The following is a 24,729-nucleotide window of genomic DNA, read 5'->3' as shown; positions in this document are numbered from 1 at the left end:
GGATATTTTTGGGTAAATGACCAATGACTGTTAGGGAGTTGGCCACTCTGGGCTTTCTTTGCCCCAGATTTTCAAGAGCTGGAATTAAGAATATAAAGTAGCTTAAGCAAGATCTACGGGAGTATCTTATTCTATTCCTGTAAATAAGGGAATTAGTAAATCCTCAGGGCAAAATTGGTACAAGTAGCTAATTTAACAGACATTCCACTGATAGGAAAAAGCTGCTGGTATATTAATGTCATATTTTACCAAAGGGAACCTGACATATTTGCTAATAGAAATTCTAACATTACAAAAATCTGAATTAAATGGTATTTATATATTTTTCTGGCTTTGTACTTCTCAGTCTTGAACTTTGCAGCTTGCCAGTCTGAAAAAGTGTACTGCTCATCCCATGTTTAAATAAAATACCCCACGCTGAGTTTTACATTTAAAAAATGTTTTTCAGAATGTGCTTAACAGTTCACGCATGCATAAATTGAAAAACCATTAGCTCTTGGCACATTGGGAAATATTCCATTTCTGGACCTCAGTACAATGACAGAGGGAAAGGTTCTTTATTCTTCTGTGCTGAAAACAAACTAAATCCCAGATTTGCCATCCGTATCCATTTCAGGTCTTTACATTCTTTTTTGCCTGCAAAGAAAGATACATTTTGTCAGAATAAATATTAAGAATGATGTAAATATATTCATATCAATATATCCTGTAGCATAACGCCAATAGGATTTTGAAACAGATCAGTTGTCTGCTATCATTCCTATAACATTTAAGTAACGTGCAAAGCAAATATGGAACAGGTAGTCCTTGACTTACAACTATCCATTTAATTAATTAATTTATTGCATTTATATAACGCTCACTCGAAACAGACTCTGGAGCAGACTAATGACCATTCAAAGTTACAACGGCATTGAAAAAAAGAGACTTATGACCAGTTTTCACACTTGGAATCATTGCAGCATCCACCCTAGTCATGTGATCAAAAGTGGAGTGCTTGGCAACTGGCATGAATTTATGACTGTAGTAGCATCCTGGGGGGCATGTAACCATCCCAGCAAAATCAAGGGGAGGAAATCAGTTTCACTTTAAAAACTGCAGTGATTTGCTTAACAATTGTGACCAAAAACAAAAAAATCGAATGGGGCGCAACTCACTTAAAAATTTATTTATTCATTTATTTATTCATTCATTCATTCGATTCGATTCGGATGCCGCCCCTCTCCGCAGACTCGGGGCGGCTCACAACAACAATAAAACAGTGTACAATGAACAAATCTAATATTTAAAAAATATCTAAAACCCCATTATTTTAAAAACATACAACACAAGCATACCATACATAAAACTATATAAGCCTGGGGGAGATGTCTCAATTCCCCCATGCCTGACGGCAGAAGTGGATTTTAAGAAGTTTGCGAAAGGCAAGGAGGGTGGGGACAATCCTAATCTCTGGAGGGAGCTGGTTCCAGAAGGTCGGGGCCGCCACAGAGAAGGCTCTTCCCCTGGGTCCCACCAGATGACATTGTTTAGTTGATGAGACCCGGAGAAGGCCAACTCTGTGGGACCTAACTGGTCGCTTAGCAATGGTGGTTTTAAGTCACGGACTACCTGTATATATCTAAATAGGCAGATCCATGATTGCGAACATATAGCATGTGTGCCACATGTGGCATGCGGACCTATATCTGAGGGCACGTGAGGCATTGCCCTATGACAGCTCCAGCGTGCATGTGTGTGCCGGCAAGCTGATTTTTGGCCTTCAGGAGTGCAGGGGAGGCTGTTTTCGCCCTCCCCAGGCTTTAGGAAAGCCTCTTGAAGTCTGGGGACGATGAAAAATGGCCCAATGGGCCCACTGGAAGTTCAAAAGCCAGCTTCCAATAGGCCCATTGGGCCTGTTTTTCTCTATCCACAGGCTCAGGAGGCTTTCCTGATGTCTGGGGAGGGTGAAAAACAGCCTAACGGGCCTACTGGAAGTCTGGAGGTTTCAGTGAGGCCTGCACAGGTGGATGGGGGCAGCAGGGTGGGTTGTGCATGAATGTGCAGGGGGAGGGCATTGCATTATGGGTATGGGCACATGGGTGCACTATTATGGGCGCACACACAGCCAAGCAAAAAAAGGTTCCCCATCACTAACATAGATTCTTTTAACTACAGAGGTGGGCTATGAGCCGGAACACTAAATTGTACTCGCTGCCGCGGCTCATAAGTCCTTGCAGGGCCAGTGCAATTTTGCTGCTGCACCTGTGGAGGTAGCAAAATTGTGCACGGAGCCGCAGGTGCGCCCCTGTTTTGGCACGCACGGAAGCAAAAAAACCTTTGCTGAAACATGGGTGCACTTGTGTCTCCATGTGTGATTTTGCTACCTCCACAGGTGCAGCAGCAAAAAATCGCACTGGCCCCGCAAGAACTTCCGAGCCGCGGCAGTGAGTGTAATTTAGCGTTCCGGCTCATAGCCCACCGCTGCATAACTACATATTAAACGGGATAAGCTTGTCGCAAAGAAAATCACACAGTTGTTGTTGTTGTTTCACCATATTAGTTTCTTTTAGAAGTTTCTTTGGTCAAACTAAGCTATAACTAAATGAACAAAATCCCACCATAGCACCGGTAAGTTTCAGATAAGCCCACATGTTTTGTGTTGGGTAATGTGCTTTGCTAGCAGTAGGACTGATCAGCAGACTTTTTACCAACCTTGAATTTCAATAGAGGTAGTCCTCAACTTACAACTCTTCACTTAGTGACTGTTTCAAGTTACAATGGCACTGAAAAAAGTGACAACTATTTTTCCCATTTACGACCACTGTAGCATCCCCATAGTGATGGGATCAAAATCTGGAGGCTTAGCAACTGACATGTATTTATAACAGTCATAGTCTCCTCTGTGTGTGTGTATGTGTGTGTGATGTGATCCCCTTTTGCAACCTTCTGACAAGCAAAGTCAATGGGGAAGCCAGGTTCACCTTACTAACTAACTGAACGTCTGCAGTGATTTGGTTAACAACTGTGGCAAGAAAGGTCCTTAAACGGGTCTATTATGGTCATAAGCTGAGGACTACCTGTATAAACAGATGCCTTCTTACAAGTACAAAGTTTTTGGATACACTGAAAGACACTCTAGAGCAGGAGTCCCCAACCTGTTGGACCTCAGGGACCACCAAGGTCATAATTTTAAATCCCACGGATCCTAATTCATAATTTTAAGTCCTGCACATCACTAATATGAATTTTTAAAAGATAAATACATTTGTAAAATAATGATCAGAGAACTTCCATTTAATTAATATGAAACGCACCTATTTAACATAACATTATAAATGCTTATTTAATTTTAACATAATCATAAATGCTTATTTAATCATAACAAAAATCTTTTAAAACTGTTTAATTGTAACAAAGTTATTAAAGTTACTGTAATTATTACAAAATAACTGAAGCTTACTTGACGGTGACTTGCTGATGATGTTGGGAAAATCAGTCCCATATTCCACAGCTGTAGCTGTAGTCCTTCCTTTCCTTTCCTTTCTTCCTGGACTGATCTTGGCCATATCTGGCCTAGGGGCCAAGCTTTCCCCACAGAACACCAAAATTTTCTTGTGGACCACTAGTGGTCCATGGACCACAGGTTGGTGAACTGTGCTCTAGAGCAGTGATGGTGAACCTTTTCCCCCTCAGGTGCCAAAAGCATGTGTGCCCACACCCACAATTCAATGCCCCCTACCCCACCTCCATGAACATGTGCACATGACCCCCTGTGCTGTCCCGCTCCTGAGCATGCATACGCAATCCCCCATGCATGCATGCATGCCAACACCCACCCACCCCCGGGCATCCTGTTTTGGGCATAGCAGGACTCCCTGAAGCCTCTCGAGGGCAAAAACGGCCTCCTCCGCTCTCCCAGAGGTTCTCTGCAGGTAGGAAATGGCCCATTTATTGACTTCCAGTGGATCTGGTATACCCCTTTTCTACTCTCTGGAGGTTCCAGAGGCTTTCCTGGAGCCTAGGGATGGTGAAAATGGTCTTTCCTGTCCCCCTGTGGGCCAAAACACCCTCCCGCAGCCTCTCTGCAAGCCATGTACTGTACTTACCTGATATTCAAAACGGGCTGAGATTCCTCGGAGGGGCGGCTGGGTGGGGCCAGCCAAAAATCAGCTGGCCAGTACACGCATGCGCACTGGAGCTGAGCTAGGGCAACAGCTTGTGTGCCACAGATATAGCTCTGCATGCCACCTGGTTCACACATACCACAGGTTCACCATCACTGCTCTAAAGCCTAAAAGCTATAAAAATGTATAACAGACAATAACAATTCAGTGTGGTAATTCTAAAAGCAAAGTTCTAGAAGCTGCTGATGTTATTTACTACTGAACTTCCTTTCAATTGGTAGGTGCTATGAATTATTTGCAGCAAGACTGAACTTCTGTTTTAACAAGGGGGAGGGGGGAATGGAGAGAACTTTAATGCCCTATGCCTGTAAAGTATTATTATCATTATTATTATTATTTATTAGATTTGTAGTAGGATTGTTTCCATGATTTCTTGGTTATCACTCTACATTTCCAGCTACCAAAAATGGAAAAGAGGACAGTGGCACATTTTGATTGTGTCTTTATATATCACTGTATTTATTGCATGTTTTGCTCCTAGCCGAATCCCAAATGAAAAGTTAACCATGTGGAATGAAAAACAAAACGTAAACAACTCACAGCCTGTATGAAGCAATCCATCAGCATTGCAAATTCCTTGGCACACACATCCTTTTTCAAGTTTCCATGTTCAGTAGTATTGGAAGCAATACATTTGCCATAAACTGAGGCCTGTAAATATTAGCTCTAATTAGATGCAGACTGCAAGGCACACCAAAACTCTGATAAACCCTAAGCAAGTTTTATCTTTGTAGGCCTTTACTCCAGTAATAATCCAAATGCTTAAGAATACAAAGGTATGACCAGAGACCTATATTCTTCAGTAAGTCATAAGGAGTTAATCAAGTAAGTACTGTACATATGTAATAAATATTATCTCAATTTTAGGATATATGGAATTTTCTTTTACTGTTCCTTTACACATGTCCTGGTTTGGGGTTTTTTGTTTGTAGCTTAAAATATTTTCATAAACAACAAAAGTTTAATAGTCCCTAGGCTTATAAGATACCACGGACATCCTGGTCTGGGTATTTATCTGTTTTTTCCAATTTGTTCCACTTTGCCTTTTAAATGATCTAGAGACTTCTAATCTCTGCCAAACTTTACTCAAAGGAATAGGATTAACTCATACTGTTCTGTCTTAGTTAGACAATTCACCTTGATAGGAAGAAATGTTCCCCAGCACAGAAAAGGGAAAACGTGCAGTGCTGTTCCTTTAAAAAAAGGGAATACATACAAATACATGCCTGTATGCAACAGTTCAGAAAGGGACAGGATCCTGAACAGATAGCAGTCACACCTAGAATGACCAACTCTCTCTCTCTCCTTCCCTCTTACTGACATTTATTTATTTACTTCCTTACTTTTGGGACTTATTATATGGCTGCCTCATGTAATAGCTTTAAGGCAGCTCATAATCCATCAGCTCCGGTGCTGTTTTTGCCAGTCTGTGCATGCCACCATATTTTTTTCAATTTTTCAGCAATTTTTGGCAGAAATAAAACTGTCCCTCTGCACATGCATGGAAGCCAAATCGTCATGATGCGCAAAGCTGGGAAACGGTAAGAGGAACCCGCCCGTCACAATCCATAAATACACCAATAAAAGTACCCCTCTCTTCAGGTTCCAGACCAAACAGCCTTCCAATTCAACCTCCTCTTGGTCCAATTGTCACAACAATAGTAAGCTCTACATGACTCTCTGGAAGACTAAAAGGGTAGGAATCTCTCATATAGGAGGCTATTCCAATATAATGGCCACTGAGATGTACCTTTGAAGGCCTATCAACAGACATTTAAAGGAGGGAATCTAGAGCGGATCTCTCTCTCTCTACCTACCTACCTACCTACCTATCTAATCCATCCATCCATCCATCCAACTGTGGGATTAATCAGGTGCAGGGCACCCTAAACTGTGTGCCCCTTCATTCTGAACCAGTTGCAACTTCCAATGGTCTTCAAGTGCAGCCCCATATAAAGTGTGTTGCAGTAATTCAAATGGGAAATGACTAAGGTATGAGTGGGTGCAACTGGCACACAGGATTAATTTGTGCAAAGTCCTCTCCCTCTATTGGGGGCAGAGGGGAGAAACACAAAAACCCACAACCCTTCTGTCTTGCCAGGTTTGAAATGCAGTTAGCTCCTCCCCATCCAGGACCTTGCAGCTTCTAGGGCACTGAGCAGCCTCACTTGCTTAGCATGGAAGAGAAGAGAATCGAATATGAACAGTATATTGATGATCCCAAGCCCCATGCGTCTTAGATCAGTAAGTCAATGTTTTTCAAACTTGTCAATAAACATTCTCCTTTATTAGTTAAAATTTGTCAAATTTTAGGATGTGTGTTTCAACTCTCAGAATTCCCCAGACATTATTGGAAATTCTGGGGTTCCATGGCTGGAGAATTCTGGGAGCTGAAGTCCATATCTCAAAAGTTGACAGGTTTGAAAAATACCGGGACGTTAAAGAGGCGATTGACATTACCTAAAACTCTTTACTCCTTTCCTGCCAAGAGGACTACAATACATCTATTTTTCCTTTCCTATATTATTATTGTTGCTGTTGTTATTATTGATCAACGCACAGTCAACCAGATGTTCAGACTGGATTTGGCATTTTTGTTTACCTATGGAATCCTTACCAAGGACCCGAGATAGGCAGATTGGGATACTTGACAGTGTTACAGGATGGAAGCTTTGATTGTTATGCTATTATTGTGCTATTATTATTATTATTATTATTATTATTATTATTATTATTATTGTTATCATCATCATCACCATCATCAGTAGTAGTAGTAGTAGTAGTAGGCAGATTGGGATATCTGACAGTGTTACAGGATGGAAGCTATTATTGTGCATTATTATTATTGATATTATTATTATTATTATTATTATTATTATTATTAGGCAGATTGGGATATTTGACAGTACTATAGGATGGAAGTTATTATTATTGTGCATTATTATTATTATTATTATTATTATTAGGCAGATTGGGATATTTGAGTGTTACAGGATGGAAGCTATTATTATTGTGTATTATTATTGTTGTTGTTGTTGTTATTGTGGCATCAAGCCACTCACTACCGACCACACAAGCAGATTTTCTCCAGGATAGTTTCCCCTAAATGTACACTGAGAGCATACGCATCAAAGACAAATTCCTTGTGTGTCCCATCACACTTGGCCTATAAAGCATTCTAATCCAACGTAAATACTGAGCGTGTGAATGGAGGTGATGGAGATGCTGCCCCTGCAATCTGCCCCTTCTGGACCGCCTACCTGCTCCCCGCAACTCGCCAGTAGCTCAGGGAAACGCTGCACCCTCGCTCGGACGCGTTCCCACACTGCTCGACTGGACATAGCCAGAAAAATAAAAGAAACCAGCCTCCCTAGCTATCGGCTGGACGCGGCCATAACCAGGTCCGAAGCAGCGATCTTTCAACCACCCTTCGCCTCTCCAACCATCGGCATGGAGCCGGGCCTTACACACCGCTTTCCGATTGGGGGAAACGGTTTCACGCTCCCTCTGCCCTGATTGGGTCTTGGCTCTCGTCGTTGGCTGGCGGCGTCTGATGACGACAGACAGCTGTTTGTCGAAGCACGTGATTGGCTGGAGCGGGATAGAATCGCCGTTCGATTGGAGTATCCGGCGTCCCAGGAGGCGGGGCGTTGAAGCGTATGGCTGAACCCGGAAGTCACCATGGCGGCTGTCCCTTTGCGAGATCGGTTGAGTTTCTTGACTCGGGTTAGCGTGGATAATACGATACTTGCTTAGGAACGGGACATGTGGAGATTGAGAGTATTAATTTATCCTAAAACCTCTGCGGTTAGAGTGGGAGGTCAACAAACCAGATGAAGTTATGATTTTTTTGCCTAGTGATGTATTAGATGCTCCAGTTCTTTTGGTAGCTCGATACGTTAGCAGTATAAGGCAGAGAAGAAAGTAAATATGGACTATTTTATCAGTGCAAGACGTGGAGCTTGTATGTTGCATGCTGCGCGATTGAAAAGGCTCCCAGAATCATTCTCCATGGACGCTTGATTCTTTGTTTTCAAATTTATTTGTAAAGCATTGATTTATTAGTAAAACATTAAAACATAGGATATATTTAATAACACTGAAGCAATGGAGTCTGTAAAGGGCACTGAGACCAGCATAATAATGGGATAAAAAAATGAAGATGCTAATTGTTTTCATCCCATCATCAATACTTTATTTTTACAGTTGCTATGCTATATGTCAGCAATACAATGATAGTGGCTTACTGAGCTCTGATTCTACAAGATAATTTAATTGAAATAAACATTTTTGAAGAAGATTGTTGAAGCTGGATAAATTATACTAGCCAGATAGTCTAGCAAGCCACAAGTGATGATATTAAAGTTCCACTTAGCAGTGCAAACATAGGATGACGCCTACTTGTAAAAAGAGGGGTTACCAGCTGCCTCAAAAATAATCAGTGATAGCTTGAAGAGATGTCAGTGGTCAGCCAGTATGGAGGGAAGTCACATTGCATTAGGTTGCTTGAAATAAAATCAACATTTAAGCATTTGGAAGCAAATCTGCATTTGGAGATTTGGAAGGTGTCCTTTTTGGGCAGAGAAATACAGGGTTCTTTTCTTATACCAGCTAAAATTTATAAAAGATATTTGTAAATATTGTAAAACATAAAAGACTTTTCTTAATATCAGGGTATGCCATATTTATTACAAAAATGAACTTTGATAGTAATGCTTCCTTATTCATGAAGGCTACCTGTATTTTCTCATTCCTATGTCTCTCTCTTTTTAATTTTTGATGCCTCATAATGCCATTGATTGTTGATATTAACAACTATATATTAGGAAGAAGTGACCTTTTTTGTATGTGTATGTTCTTTTCTTCAGCTACCCACTCTAATAAAAGGTACCTCAGATGATGAAGTTCCATGCCCAGGTTATCTGCTTGAAGAGATTGCCAGTATCCTTTGATCAGTTGGATGATCTGTATGTGATCTATTCATGGAATCATTTTAATTATTAGTTTAGTTTTAGTTATTCAGTACTCACTTTTGTTAATAGCAAAAATGTGTGGTTATAACAAACCCTAATACAATGCATCTAAAATTGTGGAATCTTGTAACAGACTGGGAAACCAGCAGCTACATTTTTTCAGTTGCATCCCCCCATCTCCTTAATTCCATAATTATATATTGAAAATCCATTGTATATATATTTTTTAAAAAACAACTTATTCTAGCAATGCAAGAAATGTAGGACTTGGAAGATAGACCGGCACAAAGGTTTGAGCGATGTTTGTCTATCAGTTCCTTTATTTTGCTAACTTTAACGTAAACTTCCAGAGATCTCCCATGAATCAACAGGAAGCAGTCACTGTCTTCTTGAATACCTCCTCAATCGTCTTCAGAGCAACTCATGCCATATCAAGCTAAAGGTAAAAAAGTGACTTGAAAGAATGTGGCCAAAACTAGAGTTGCTCTTTGCAATAGGCATCTTTAATTTTGAAACAAAAACAGAGATTTATACTTTTAAATCTATTTTCACAATCCCAACATAGCTTCTGCATTCTTAGGTGCTTAAGATCCTGCTCTATATGTGTACCCATGGCTCGTCACCTTTCCTTCTGCAGCTTAAGAGGAATTCTTCCTTCATTCAGGAAGCCATAGGTAGGTGGAAGCCAGAGATTCCAGCAAGGATAACTATGTCTTCCTAATAATAGTTATATAATGTTCATTCAGCACCTATGTGATCTCTTTTACATAAACTGATAAAAACAGCAGCAGGGTTAATATTATTGTGGTACATTATAACTGAAGGGTTTGATACTGAGAAAAGATAGGTTTGGCTAAGGCTAATTAGCAAGTTTGGGTCAGAAAATGGCTTCTTGATTGGCAGCTCAAATATAACTATTAGTTATATAACTGTTAAGGAGTGTGCAGAATGACCCTTAAGTTATCAAGGACATGCACAGTGAAAATGTGGGATTGCAGTAGGTATCCAGGAAATATGAGTAATTATTCGGTCATACACGCAGATACATTAAAATGCAATTAGTATTTACTTTTAGCAATGACACAGTCAAGTTAAACAGTCCAGGTCATACACATTTAAATCAGTCAATATCTCTCAATACGATAATCTTCTTACAAGCTTTGTCTTACATATCAGACTTACAGCTTACAAATACATCAAACTATCATAGAATAACACACAGCTTACTATATCAGTCAATAGCAGTGTCAATCACAAATGAATCACAGAGAGAATAATGATCTCTATCTCCCTCTTAGCGTAACTTGCAACACCACAGCCAAATGGAACTCGGTAATGCATTTAAAGCTATATTAGCTTAATACATACAAACATACATAGTTGGATTGTTTATATATTGCCAATCCAACCTTTTGTATAGAGTACTAACAATAACCATCAGGGAATAAGTCCTCTGATCTCCTGAGTTAGTCATCCATGGAACAATGCTCCTTGATACTGCACTAGTAGAAGCAAATGGGAGAATAGAATTTCCCCCTCTCCAGCTCTTGTCATCAGTAATCCATGCATAAAACCTCATTTATTATTCTGCATCAATATGAAAGTCACAAGTGATCTTTATTATGTATAACTTTGTGATTGTGGTACTTGGGAGCCATGGTGGCGCAGTGGTTAGAATGCTAACTCTACACACAACCAGGGGTTTGATCCTGATTGGCTCATGATTGACTCAGCCTTCCATTCATTCTTCAGTAAAATAAGGACTCAGATTGTTGGGGGCAATTTGCTGACATTGTAAACTGCTTAGAGAGTGCTGTAAAATATGAAGTGGTAGAAAAGTCCACTGCTATTGCTTTCTCTGCTGGAGGCATGTTTTGTACTAGGATTGTTGATAGAGAACTTCTTGTATAGGGTATTTTTCATTACTGCAAAACAGACTCAGCTGCTTTGACTGATGCTGTTATAAGAGGTGAAACCTATGGAAAGCATACATGGATTCTGCTCTTTTGCTGCCTCACCATCTCTCTCCTCTACTTTGTAGGATTCACAGGGCCTCCTGATCCTCTCCATGGCAACAGCTTGTATCAGAAGGTGCGGATGACTGCACAAGTGAGTGACAAAGCCCAGTCATGAGATCTTGATACTGTCAAAGCCTTCCATGTAGAAGGGCTATGACCGTTCTTCACATTGTCCTTTGCTTGCCTCTCTCCTTGTAGGACCTGGCAGGCACGTTATTTTCAGATGTGCTGTTGCCTCAGTGTGTTACTCGGCCACCTAAAGAGCTGCCTTCAGCAGGTAAACTAATATTGCCAAGATAAGACCATAGTACCTGTGTAGATCCCCTGTATTACTTTTTTCAGTTTTAAAAAATATGTAATTTTATTTTCTTTTTTCTCATTTGTCCTCCTTTCCTTCCATTATTATTATTATTATTATTATTATTATTATTATTATTATTAATTAGATTTGGATGCCGCCCCTCTCCGAAGACCCGGGGCGGCTCACAACAGTAATACAAAAACAATATAACAGTGAGACAAATCTAATATTAAAATAAAACATATCTAAAACCCCAACAATTTAAAACCATACAACACATACATACCAAATATAAAAGCCTGGGGGGGGAAGGATGTCTCAGTTCCCCCATGCCTGGTGATAAAGGTGGGTCTTGAGTAATTTGCGAAAGACAAGGAGGGTGGGGGCCATTCTAATCTCTGGGCGGGAGTTGATTCCAGAGGGCCAGGGCCACCACAGAGAAGGCTAAGATGAGCATAACGTCCTGGCCCTCAATAACAGAGGGAAGAGAATTCTACCTTTGAGAATGATACTGTCCAATTATTTCTGGTTTGGGGGTGTTGAGCCATCTATTTTGCCTTTTTCAAATATTCCCCAATAAACTTTCACTTTAGAGCTATAGCAGAATTATAATTCTAGGCCCAATTATTGTGATCAGGTGAGAATATTTTCACTGTGAAACTACTTGCAGCAAAGCTGCCACTGATTTGAGGGAACTACTGTGTTGAGAGTAAGACTGGATATGCTCCTTCCATTTCCATGTGGCCTTCATCATTAGTATGATGGAAGTAAAATTTATTCTGCTTCTGTGCCTCTTCTTTAGCCAGGAAGTAAGTCATTTGCTACAATCTCACCCTGGTACTGGAAGAGATCAGCCTCATGGTTTCAGGCAATTTGTCTTCCAATCCAATAATCTGCTCCCAACAATTCATGTGCATATATACAGTCTGGTGGTGTGTTTTCTGAGAGGAAGCAGTTCTCAAAATATCTCAGCCTTCTTAACTAAGTGGAAGTTTGTGATGATTTCTTTATTTGAATGAATGGAATATATAAATGGAGAGACGGTTTGGGGTAGTGGTTAAGGTGCTGGCCTAGAAACCAGGAGAGAGTGAGTTTCTAGTCCTGATTTAGGCAGGAAAGGTAGCTGGATGACTTTGGGCCATTTCCTTTCTCTTGGCCCAACCCACCTCACAGGGCTGTTGTGGGAGAAATAGAAGGTGGAAGAAATATGAGATACGTTTGCTGCATATCTTATTGTATTATTATTATTAATTTGTTTTATTTCTATTGTTATTATATGTAAAACAATGATGGCAGAATAAAAATAATTGCTGATAAAGTTGTTTCAATATGATGCTGATAAAGTGGAGAAAAGCATATGAGATGCCTGCAGCAGCGCCATGCGGGATTCAGACTTCTTTGGTAAAGTTCCTTTCGTGTCTCTCTTCCTAGGTATGGGAAATAGATCTAGCCCCCATGGCTCTCTCGAAGGCTTTGGTTTTGAAAAGAACAGCTCTGGTAAGCGTTGGGTTCAAGAGCTGGAGGGAGGTGATTTCTACGATACCCCCATCTTTTTTGGCAAGAACCTTCTGCCTGCCACCTAGTCTTCTGCTTCTTCCACCTTGCCTCCAGAACTTTGCTATTTATCATATTCAGAACCTTTCCTCTCCCGATTCCTAGCAGTATCCACAGCAGTGCTGCTAGGGTTCAAAAGCTCTCTCAGCACTAAAGCAAGGTGAGAAGAAATCAGTTGAATAAATTGCCAGAGAAGAGATCCTGTGGTTTCACCTGAAAAATTTTGTAGTTGGGAAGGATAAATTTGCTTCTTTATGAAGCACAGAAATTGCTTCATCAGAACTTAACGTATGCCAATGGAGATATAGATACATAGGACATGATGTCAAGGCTAGAAAGGGGAATACCTTTAAAAAAAACCTGGAAAAAATAGGGGGAAACAGTTTTTCCCCATTTTTTTCCCTCCAAAGCTATTTGGAAAAAAAGGGGGGGAAACTCATTTTTCCCAATTTTTCTGGGGGTTTTTCCCCAGGCCTTCCCATCTCTAGTCAAGGCCCTTCTTATTTTGGACTCTGTGGCTTAGCCCTTCTCTGTTCTGAACAAATGGATATAAATTCATGACCGTTAGAAATTCTGGCATTTTTCTCCCTTATAGTTACTTCCCTAATGTAACCCAATGTATATTAAATCTATATAAACAGTTCCCTTTGATTCCTTTTCTAGTATCCTCTGGCAAAAGTCTGCTGGCTACCATCCAGAAGGCAGCTGAGGTAGTTGCCAATGTGGTGCTCCCTGGTCAGGAACTCGTATGTCCCCCTCAGAGGGAGCTGGCAGAAAACGTCTACGAGCCGGTGATGGCACCTTCTCCTGGCAAAAGCCCCGGCTTACCCACTAAACCACCAGTAACCCTAGCCAAGAAGATGCGAGGTAGGAGGCATCTCCCATTCTGTATATATTAAACCTTGTTGCATGTTGTTGGTTTTGAGAAAAAGAAAAGGTATATAGGTAGACCTTGGCAGATGACCACAATTTGTGTTACCAAATTTCCATTGCAAAGTGAAGCAGTTGTTAAGTGAGTTTTGCCCCATTGTAGGATCTTTCTTGCGACGATTGTTAAGTTAGTAACGCATTGTTGTTAAGTCAATCTGGCTTCCCCATTGACTCTGCTTACTGGAAGGTTGCATAAGGTGATCACGTGAATAAATGTGCCTTCCATTGAGGACCTGTATACTGCACGAGTCAAAAGAGGGCTGTGAAAATATTTACAGACACATCACATCCTCCTAACCTCAAAACGATGCTTTAGAGCACTGCACACCAGAACAACTAGACACAAGAACAGTTTTTCCCCGAACGCCATCACTCTGCTAAACAAATAATTTCCTCAACACTGTCAAACTATTCACTAAGACTGCACTACTATTAATGTTCTCATTGTCCCCATCACTCACCTTTGTTGCTTGTATCCTTACAATTTATACTGACTGGTTCCTAATATGATTCGATTGCTTATTTGTACCCGGACTATCATTAAGTGTTGCACCTCATGTTTCTTGACAAATATATCTTTTCTTCTGTTCTGTCGGGCTCTCTGGTACACTCCTCCCAAAAATTCACAGGTACAAATTTCAGACACACACACACGTTTGAAAATTCAAAACAATGTTCTTTATAATGAAAATTCACTTAAACCAAGCCCTCTTTTGATATAGCGAAGAGCACTCGTCTCCAACCAGACTGGTAATTTGTACGAGTCCCTTATCAGTTCTGTGATACTTAGCTTGCAGCTGTGAGGCAATTCACAGTCCTTCTTTCACAAAGTGAAACACACTTTGCCCTGGTTTAGTTTCAAAGCGGGGGGAAATCAGCACACAAAAGGTGAAAGTCAGTAAAGCAGTCAGGAAACACAACGATCAAATAATCCTCCACAATGGCCAAACCCACAGGCTGCTATTTATAGCAGCCTCACTAATTACTACAGCCCCACAGGTGGCCTCCTTTTCTTTGATAATAATCTCTCAGTTGTTGTTGCCTATGCATCGCTCTCCGCATGCGTGGCTGTATCATTAACTCTCGTTCCGAATCCAAGGAGGAGCTAGATAATTGATCTCCTTCTGAGCTGTCTGCCCCACTCTCCTCCTCCCTGTCACTCATGTCTTCTTGGTCAGAGGAGCCTTCATCATCAGATTCCACCGGGGTGGGGGGCAAAACAGGCCTGCAGCATGTGGATGTCTCCTCCACATCCACAGTCCTTGGGGCAGGAGCTGGGCCAGAGCTAACCACAACATCTTCTATGTACCCTGAGAGCATATGCACCAAAGACAAATTCCTTGTGTGTCCAATCACACTTGGCCAATGAAGAATTCTATTCTATTATGTTCTATTCTAAATATGAGCCAATTGCCAAGCATCTGAATTTTGACCATGTGACCATGGAAATTTGTTGTGGTTGGCTCTGAATTTTCGGGAGGCTCCTATCAGAGAACCCGGCAGAACAGAGATTATTGCAATGGTCCTAAGTGTGAAAACTGGTTATAAGTTTTTTCCCCCAGTGCCATTGTAACTTTCAACATTCACTAAACAAACTGTTGTAAGTCAAGGATATAGATAATTAAGTCTGAGGGAGGAGCGCATTTATATGGGCCAGGTAAATTCCCCACCTAAGTGCTCATTGGCAGACCTCTAAGTCAATATCCACACATTTTCTAGTATGTTTGGTGGTACCTTTTAACTAATTTCTTCGTATTTCGTTTGGGAGGCGAAGGTGATTTAAGCTGTTCTGTATTTTTTTTAATGGCATAACTATAGTCATAGGCTGCCTTGGACACAGGGGTCTTTCTGGCTGGCTGTTACTGAAGTGTAGGTAATGTTGTTGAATGTATTTCCTAAAGTCAAACCAACCTTAAAGCACCAGTGAAGTTGGCTGACTGCTTGTAGATCTTTGCAGCATACCGTAGCAATACAGGTAGTCTTCGACTTACGACCACAGTTGAGCCCCAAATTACTGTTATTAAGCAAGACACCTGTTAAGTGAGTTTTGCCACAGTTGTTAACTGAATTGCTGCAGCTGATAAAGTTAGTAACCTGGTTATTAAGTGAACGTGGTTCCCTCATTGACTTTGCTTGCAAAGAGGTCATAAAAGGGGGTCACCTGACCTTGGGACACAGAAACAGTCATAAGTATGAACCAGTGGCCTGGCATTTGAATTTTGGTCACATGATCGTACGGATGCTGCAAGGGTGGTAACTACGAAAAACTGTTGCAAGTCGCATTTTTCAGTGCCATTGTAACTTTGAATGGCCACTAAATGAATTGTTGAAAGTTGAGGACCACTGGTAGTGATGAGCGAATGCCTTTCTTGGCTTCCGAAGAAGTCATTCAGTCCTATCACCCGGTTCCTTTGCAAATTCTCTCACAGTGAACCATCAGCCTGGGCAAGCAGGAGGTGGGTGGGAAGACCTGGACACGGGGCTCAGCTCCCAGAATTCCTTGCAAGAGAATAGTGACCTGAGCAGAACTTCGGAATCCGGCAGCAAAGCAAGCAGTGAGAATCACTCCGGAGCCTTGGAGCCAGGCAGTGCTGCTGACAGGTAAGAGAAGCTGGAGGAGCTAATAGCTGGGCCTAAGCCAAGGGAGAAATAGCCAAGAGAGAGAGATGGATTTTTGATTTGGACTGGGGAAGAGTCTGCTACAGGTCCCCTCTTGACTACAGAGCTCACTGGATAACGTAGGGCTAGCCATTATCTCTCAGCCCAGTACTCACCCGATGTTCAAAAATCATACTAACCTACCCAGGCTTCGTGCTCTGGGGAATCCAAAGCATGATACCATGGTCTTTCGAGACTGAAGGATGCCAGTGCAAAAGTACACCACCTGGGTGGGTGGTGACAAAATGAAGGGAAGCACACTCTCCCGCTCCTTGAGAGCTTCCAGAGGAAAAGCACATTATGCCATTAATAAATACACGTTCGCAATGCATAGTTTGGTTGGAAGGAGGAATTTATTGGGAGGCAGAGGAAGGGAAGGGAAAGGAGTCTCAACGTTAATTTCTCCCAAATTGTTTTTAGGATGGAAACTGAAAACCCGAATGATTGTCTTCAAGAAATGAGTCTTGTCACTGGATTAACCAGGGGCTCCAAAGTCTTTCTGACTCGTGAGGAAACCCAGCACTTCATCAAAGAGTAAGAATCCCACGTGCTCCCCATGTCCCAAAATAAGGCTCATCCCTGTTCTTTCCCACTTTCTCTGCCTTACTGGATAGTGTGTGTGATATCCATATAGAATAAGAATAGAATAGAATAGATTTGATTTATTGGCCAAGTGTGATTGGACACACAAGGAATTTGTCTTTGGTATGTACTCTCAGTGTAAATATTTGTACAACTTTGCATCAACTGGTTGCAACTTAGGCCTTGTTTTCAGGGCTAAGGGCTAAAGCAGAAAATCACTTATCCTCTGTTTATTAGAAGTACAAATGGTCCTCGACTTAACAACCACAATTGAGCCCAAAATTTACATTGCAAAAGTGAAAACATTGGTTAAGTGAGCTCTGCCCCATTTTACATCTTTTCTTGCCATATACGTTAAGCAGTTGTTAAATTAGTAACACGGTTGTTAAGCGAATCTGGGTTCCCCATTGACTTTGCTTGTCGGAAGGTCACATAAGGCGATCCCATGACCCCGGACGTTGCAACCATCCTAAAAATGAGTCAGTTGTCAAGCCTGTGAATATAAATCACGTGATCAGGGGAATGCTGCAACTGTCATAAGTGTGAAAAATGATCACAGGTCATTTTTGTCAGTGAGGTTGTTAAGTTTGAACGGTCGCTAGGCAAACTGTTTTAAGTCAACGACTACCTGTGCAACAAATGAATAACTTGCCATCTTGGCACATCGTAATGATATTCCACCACGCTTTGTCCTGACCGATTTTCATATGACGAGGATGAGAGGGGCTTCAACTGAATAGAGCGCATCTCCTTCTGAAAGATCTCTGCTGGCTGCATAAAATGATCGCAGACCCTCCCCTTTTGCATGGGGTTTCTTGGGGATCTCCAGAGACCTGGGGGAAAAGGGCTGGCTGCCTTCCTTGCCCCACAAAATTGTTTCCTTTTCTTCTCTGACTTGTTGGGCTCAGGGAAGGCCTGATGTCTTTGGCGCTACCAATGTGCCCCCCGAAGCCATTGCGGGCACGAGATTTCACTTCTGAGCATGCATAGCAAGCAAAATTTCATGTGAAAATGCTCATGTGAATGAGACTTGGGCGATTATCGCCGATACTTTTGCTTATGCACAGAACCAAAAAATTAATAATAAATAATAATAATTTATTGGATTTGTATGCCGCCCCTCTCCCTAGACTCGGGGCGGCTAACAACAATGATAAAAACAGCATGTGACAATCCAATAATAAAACAGCTAAAAACCCTTATTTATAAAAACCAAACATACCATGCATAACTTGTAATGGCCTAGGGGAAGGAATATCTCAACTCCCCCATGCCTGGCGGTATAAATGAGTCTTGAGTAGTTTACGAAAGACAGGAAGGGTGGAGGCAACTCTAATCTCCGGGGGGAGTTGGTTCCAGAGGGCCGGGGCCGCCACAGAGAAGGTTCTTCCCCTGGGGCCTGCCAAACAACATTGTTTAGTCGACGGGACCCGGAGAAGGCCAACTCTGTGGGACCTTATCGGTCGCTGACCTTATCGTTTAATTGTCAAACATCACCAAAATCTCACTCGCGTGAACGTTTTCATGTTTTCTGCACATGCGCAAAAGCGAAATCTCATGCAAGGGGGTGCATGCACACATCTGGGGCACACAGCTACGCACGCATCCCTCAAATTGCTACCAGAACGGAACACCTTACCATTCCGGTAGCAGGACATCACTGTTTGGGCTCCATACTATTCCTCTCCACAGGTGCGGACTGCTGAACTGTGAAGTCGTCTTGGCTTTGCTTAACCGAACTCTGAAGGACCCCAGCGAGTGCATCTGTATGGTGAGGAAACTCCTAGGAAACTATCTACTTCAGCAGGTTGCATTAAATCTATCTTCAGTTTGGGCAGATAAGCGTCGTTTTCTGAAGCTGCAGCCATAGAACTCTGTTTTCTGCAGCTGTCTCCTTTAGGGCTAACAGCAAGGGTAGGATTTCCTTTCTTATCAATTGTATCAGTATACTCATAGATTACCAGTGTAATGTGGAACAACAGCTGCCTGGGCTTATTCATTTTTAGGGCAACACGTTGAGGAAAGTCTCAGACTTGTGTTCCCCATAGAAAGGCTTTTAATACTGTCACAACAGGTGGTGGCAGCATCTGTCTGTCTTTAGCTGATTACTGAAAAGTTAAGCAATTGAGTGATCTCAAAATTCAATACTTGATTGGCACAATGCTAAGGCTTGCAGGCTAGACTGAAATAAATTTCAGAAGGCAGCAGTGACACCACCTCCTCTTCTTTCTGCCACTGTGGCTATTTACTTTTGGAACATACCATTTGTCTCCCTAACCATGTGCCCCCCTTTTTTAAATCCTTCCACAGAGGGCTATGTGTGCCATCTCTTCCCTTATGTGTTCCGACTTGCTCTCTCAGGATCATATCTTTGCCGTTACCCAGAAACACTTGCAGGAGCTTAGTGAAGGGAGCCCAGGATGTGTAGCCAACAAAGCAACAAAGGTAAATCCTTTTTTCTTTTTTTTTTAATGTTCACTTTCTAGAACACCGGGCTATATGTCCCTTCTACTTTGGCATTACAGTGTTCCCTCGATTTTCGTGGGTTCGAACTTCGCGGATAGCCTATACCACGGGTTTTCAAAAAATATTAATTAAAAAATACTTCGCGTTTTTTCCCCTATACTATGGTTTTCCCCGCCCGATGACGTCATACATCATCGCCAAAGTAATAATTTTTGCAAATAAATAACAAAAAAAAAAATTACTGTTAATAAATAATTATGTTTAAAAATATCAGGATCACTAAGTATCTTATTCAATGGTGAGTACCAGTAATAAGGGTGAGTAAATGGTTGTTAAGGGAATGGGAAATGGTAATTTAGGGGTTTAAAGTGTTAAGGGAAGGCTTGTGATACTGTCCATAGCCAAAAATGGTGTATTTACTTCCGCATCTCTACTTCGTGGAAATTCGACTTTCGCTGGCTGTCTCGGAACGCATCCCCCGCGGAAATCGAGGGAACACTGTATATGGTATTTCTACATTCTGAATTGGTCTGTGTGGGTTTGCATATAGTATGTGATTGTGCGTGTGTACCTTTGACTCCGCAGCTTTTCAGTGGGAAAGGAATAGAATAAAAAGCCAGTTTGATCCAGGTATACTGGGACAACTGCAGAGAAACCTGAGTTCTAGTCTTGCCTTAGGCACAGAGGCCAGCATAATGGCCTTGGGCCAGACACTCTCTCTTAGCTCTAGGGAGAAGGTAAGGGCAAACCACTTTGGAAAATGTTGCTAAAACCTTTGAGGATTCACTCATCTAGTCACCAGAAATCAGAATTGATTTGAAGGCAAAAAAAAAAAAAAATCTGAATATTTTCTATTTCTCTATATACACTGCTCAAAAAATAAAGGGAACACTTAAACAACAGGATATAACTCCAAGTAAATCAAACTTCTGTGAAATCAAACTGAAGCAACACTGATTGACAATCAATTTCACATGCTGTTGTGCAAATGGAATAGTTGTGCAAATGAAAAGTTCAATGAGAACATTTCATTCATTCAGATCTAGGATGTGTTATTTGAGTGTTCCCTTTATTTTTTGAGTGGTATATTTAATATACTCGAGCAGACTTTGCTTTGGGGGTGCATGAATCCTAAAGATAGTTTTGCTCTTAGACCTAATGCACATTTACTACAAATGATGCTTTGAGTTTCAGACACACACGTAGATAAGGCTAGGGCATCGTAGACATTGCTTGCCTCTCAGTAAAATGAGAACGTCTAGTACTCTGGCTTTGTTGCAACTGAAGAGGGATCAATTGCATGGTACCTAGATGGAAGTCTGCTGACATATGCGCTTTCCAAACTAGATGCTCAAACTGAAAATAAAATAATGTAGATCATGCTGTCCTAAAGGAAATCAGCCCTGGCTGTTGTTTGGAAGGACAGATACTGAAGCTAAAGCTCAAATACTTTGGGCACCTAATGACAAGAGAGGACTCACCGGACAAGATCCTGATGCTGGGAAAGGTTGAATGCAAAAGAAAATGATAGTAGAGGATGAGATGGTTAGATAGTGTCATCAATGCAATGGACATGAATTTGGGCAAACTCCGGGAGACAGGGGAGTCTGCTGTGCTATTGGCCATAGAGTTGCAATATCAGACATGGCTCAGCAATTGAACAACAGCAACAAAAGACTATGCCCAGTGAAAACAAATCCAGGGCGGGAAAGTGTCTCTATACGTTCCTTCAATGTGGTTGCCTTCTTAAGTGTTAGTCTTATGAACATTGCCCTTGTTATTCTGGTCAAATTCTTTTCTATCTCACTTAAACAGATATTGCGTCAGTTTGAAGCCCTCTGCCGAAACCATCCCGTTTCCAAGAATCCACCGCCAGTTGGTGCCTCCTGTTTGCCTGCCGTGACCACCTTGGAGCGTGCCGATGACTTGCTGACAAACACGGTGCCCTTCTCAGAAGAATCCTTCCTGAAGCCCATTAACTTGTCCCTGCAGCCCTCCCAAGCCCCTAAGCTCATGACGGGTAACATGTTCCAACCAGCAGGGCAGATGCCCGACTCTCTGTCCTGTGGCCAACTGGATACCCTGCCACCTGATCTCAGCCAACAGAGGGCAGAAGGCAGACTGCCAGACTCTGACCCCCAAGAAGAAAGGCCCCCAAGGGGTGATCCAGATGGCACGGTTTCTTTATTCGCCGGTATGGAACTGATCGCACCTTCAAGCATGGCCCTAGCAGCATCTGTGCAGGGTTCCATCTCCCCAGTGCCACAGATGGCATCTCTCCCTGGGAATACTAAGGATAATGAGGACAATCAGCAACTGTCTGCTTTTCCCTTCCTTCGTGTATAGCAGGGATCTCCAACCTTGGCAACTTTAAGACTTGTGGACTTCAACTCCCAGAATTCCTCAGCCATCTTTTAAGTACGCAAGTCTTAAAGTTGCCAAGGTTGGAGACCCCTGAATTGTATATCACTCCCTGAATGCAATTTTAGTTGGTGTGCGGGAATGAGCAACAGACCAACAAACTATCTACCATCTATCTAACTATCTTTCTAGCTCTTTTCATCCTGGGATGGAGTGGGGAGGAAGGTCTTCTTGTAGGATAAGCAATTGATCTAGTTAGGGGTTGCTTTACAGTAACAGTGTTTTTTTCTGATCTTACAATGAATTTCATCATCTTTATTCTTGACGGATCAGGAGAGGGAAAGGCTGGTTTCTTGTCGTTCTATTCTGGAAAAGGTTTAGGTTGATATGAAAAAGGTTAAGATCCATATGTCCGACTAGTTTATATTCTTACCAAATCATCTGTGAGAATGAGAATGAGAGAGAAGACTTGAATCCTCACTGCTGTCTCTTAAATGGGTTATTTTTATTGAGTGGAGAATAAAGACAATCGTATGTTCTCGTGAAGAACAATATAGAGTAATACCTTGTCTTACAAACTTAATTGGTTCCGGGACGAGGTTCTTAAGGTGAAAAGTTTGTAAGATGAAACAATGTTTCCCATAGGAATCAATGGAAAAGCAATTAATGCGTGCAAGGCCAAAATTCACCCCTTTTGCCAGCCAAAACGCCCGTTTTTGCGCTGCTGGGATTCCCCTGAGGGTCCCCTCCATGGGAAACCCCACCTCTGGACTTCTGTTGCCAGCGAAGCACCCGTTTTTGCGCTGCTGGGATTCCCCTGCAGCATCACAAAAACACGGAAGTCCAGCAGTGGGGTTTCCCATGGAGGGGAGCCTCAGGGGAATCCCAGCAGCACAAAAACAGGTGCTTCGCTGGCAACGGAAGTCCAGAGGTGGGGCATCCCAGCGGCGGCGGTGGGTTTGTAAGGCGAAAATAGTTTGTAAGAAGAGGCAAAAAAATCTTAAACCCCAGGTTTGTATCTCAAAAAGTTTGTATGACGAGGTGTTTGTAAGATGAGGTATCACTGTAATTGATTCTTATGAAAAATGTTACTCTCTTTCATTACTAAAATTGAGTTCCATTTTGCAGTATTTGTTCCTGCAGATTATGTTATTCAGGCTGCATCAACCCTTTTCCTTGATAGAGGCAGCTCCTCACTTGAGGTATTAAGGCTGTCAAAATTCTTAAAACTGGAAAAAAATTAAATGAATTGGAAATGAACTGGAGGAGTTCGCCTCCCTCCCTACCATTTTCTGTTCCTTGTTCGTCTCACCACAAAGTATGAAATAAAGCAAAACAGGGATAAAATATCAAGAAAAGCCCCATTTTCTTTCTGTGGGACTTTGTGACAGTTCCAGCCACTAAACAAGGGGACAGTCTGTCAATGCTGTCATACTTCAGCAACAGCTAACTCAGGACAATTAGTTAATTCCTTCCAACCTTCACTCTCTTGGCTAGCATTAGAGTGTTTACACAATATGTTAAGACCTCTTGCAAAAATCAGGTGTCAAAGGCCATTGTTTAAATTCTGCATGTAACAAATAGAGAAGGTGCTCTAGAACAGTGTTTTTCAACCAGTGTGCCGTGGCACACTAGTGTGCCACGAGACATGGTCAGGTGTGCCGCGAAGAAGGAAGTTCAGGTTCCGGTCTCACAACTTTTTGCTGAGAGAGAGAGTGAGAGAGAGAGAGAGAAAGAAAGAAAGAGAGAAAGAGAGAGAAAGAAAGAAAGAGAGAAAGAGACAGAAAAAGAGAGTGAGGAGAGAAGGCAAGAGAGAGAAAGAAAAGAGAAAGAGAGAGAGAGAAAGAAAGCAAGAGAGAAAGAAAGCAAGAGAGAGAGAGAGAAAAGGAGAGGAAGGGAGAGAGAGAGAGAGAGAAATGAGCAAAAAGGGGAGGAAAAAAGAAATGAGAAAATGATTGAGACAGAGAATGAGAGGAAAGAGAGAGAAACAAAAGAGAGAGAGAAGTGACTCTTGATTTAAAGCATATGATAAAAAGCACCCAAAGAATAAGAGAGAAACCCCCCCCAGACCTCACCTGTTTTTGGAAATGGTTCAAGAGTGTGTATACACACACACACAAGGGTGGGGAGGAGACAGGGATGGAAAAAGAGAGGAAAGTGTCTTAGGGTGTCATTTTGTGTCATTTTGGTTGGTGGTGTGCCCCAGGATTTTGTAAATGTAAAAAATGTGCCGCGGCTCAAGAAAGGTTGAAAATTACTGCTCTAGAAGAATAAAGTTTACTGACTGTGCTAGTGAACTCTTCTGCCCATTCTGGGAAGGAGAGCTAAGTATAGCCCACATAAAACCACTGTGGCTCTTAAACACCCTCACAGGTTGCTTAGTTGGGTGATTGCGAATTTTATGATCTCATTGCTGGTTGAAACACAGGTAGACCTGCTTTGCACCCAGCCTTTCCTTGCTCCCTCTAACCATTTCCCCTGCAAACAGAAAGGCTAGAAGTTGTTGACAGCAGCTTAGGTGGAGTTTTTAACATATCAACAGAAAATTATAAATGATATTATGTCGGTCAATATCAAGATTTTATTTTCCCCGGTAGCCTGCAGACTCCTCAACCTTTGACCAGAAGAAGTCAAAGTTGCTGATTGGGCAGGAAATCCAAACACATGAGCATCATAGTACCAGTTGTCCCCCAAATAGCACTGATAGCCTTCCAAAACTG

At 41.8% G+C, this 24,729-nt stretch overlaps 2 protein-coding genes across 3 annotated transcripts; one reads left to right on the top strand and one right to left on the bottom strand.

Moving 5' to 3' along the window:
- Positions 1-422: 422 nt before the first annotated feature.
- NDUFAF8 (NADH:ubiquinone oxidoreductase complex assembly factor 8) lies at positions 423-7,608 on the bottom strand. Its single transcript, XM_070740195.1, has 3 exons — positions 7,427-7,608; positions 4,707-4,817; positions 423-636 (listed from the first exon to the last, which is right to left on the bottom strand). The coding sequence occupies exons 1-3, from the start codon at positions 7,505-7,507 to the stop codon at positions 613-615; spliced, it is 216 nt and encodes a 71-aa protein (XP_070596296.1). The 5' UTR covers positions 7,508-7,608; the 3' UTR covers positions 423-612.
- Positions 7,609-7,804: 196 nt separating this feature from the next.
- On the top strand, positions 7,805-23,265 carry TEPSIN (TEPSIN adaptor related protein complex 4 accessory protein). Of its 2 annotated transcripts, XM_070740190.1 has the most exons (13): positions 7,805-7,892; positions 9,035-9,107; positions 9,490-9,581; positions 9,720-9,813; positions 11,181-11,248; positions 11,356-11,434; positions 12,890-12,955; positions 13,676-13,879; positions 16,372-16,543; positions 17,021-17,134; positions 18,875-18,953; positions 19,493-19,627; positions 21,464-23,265. In XM_070740190.1, exons 1-13 carry the CDS (start codon positions 7,848-7,850, stop codon positions 21,992-21,994), a joined length of 1,752 nt encoding a protein of 583 aa, XP_070596291.1. In that variant the 5' UTR covers positions 7,805-7,847; the 3' UTR covers positions 21,995-23,265. The 2 variants fall into 2 exon arrangements, with proteins under 2 accessions (XP_070596291.1, XP_070596292.1); XM_070740191.1 differs by lacking the exons at positions 7,805-7,892; positions 9,720-9,813.
- Positions 23,266-24,729: the final 1,464 nt, after the last annotated feature.

Source organism: Erythrolamprus reginae, chromosome 2 (assembly GCF_031021105.1).
Source record: "Erythrolamprus reginae isolate rEryReg1 chromosome 2, rEryReg1.hap1, whole genome shotgun sequence".
Taxonomy (NCBI): Eukaryota; Metazoa; Chordata; class Lepidosauria; order Squamata; family Dipsadidae; genus Erythrolamprus; species Erythrolamprus reginae.
This window is presented reverse-complemented; position numbering and strand designations above follow the sequence as displayed.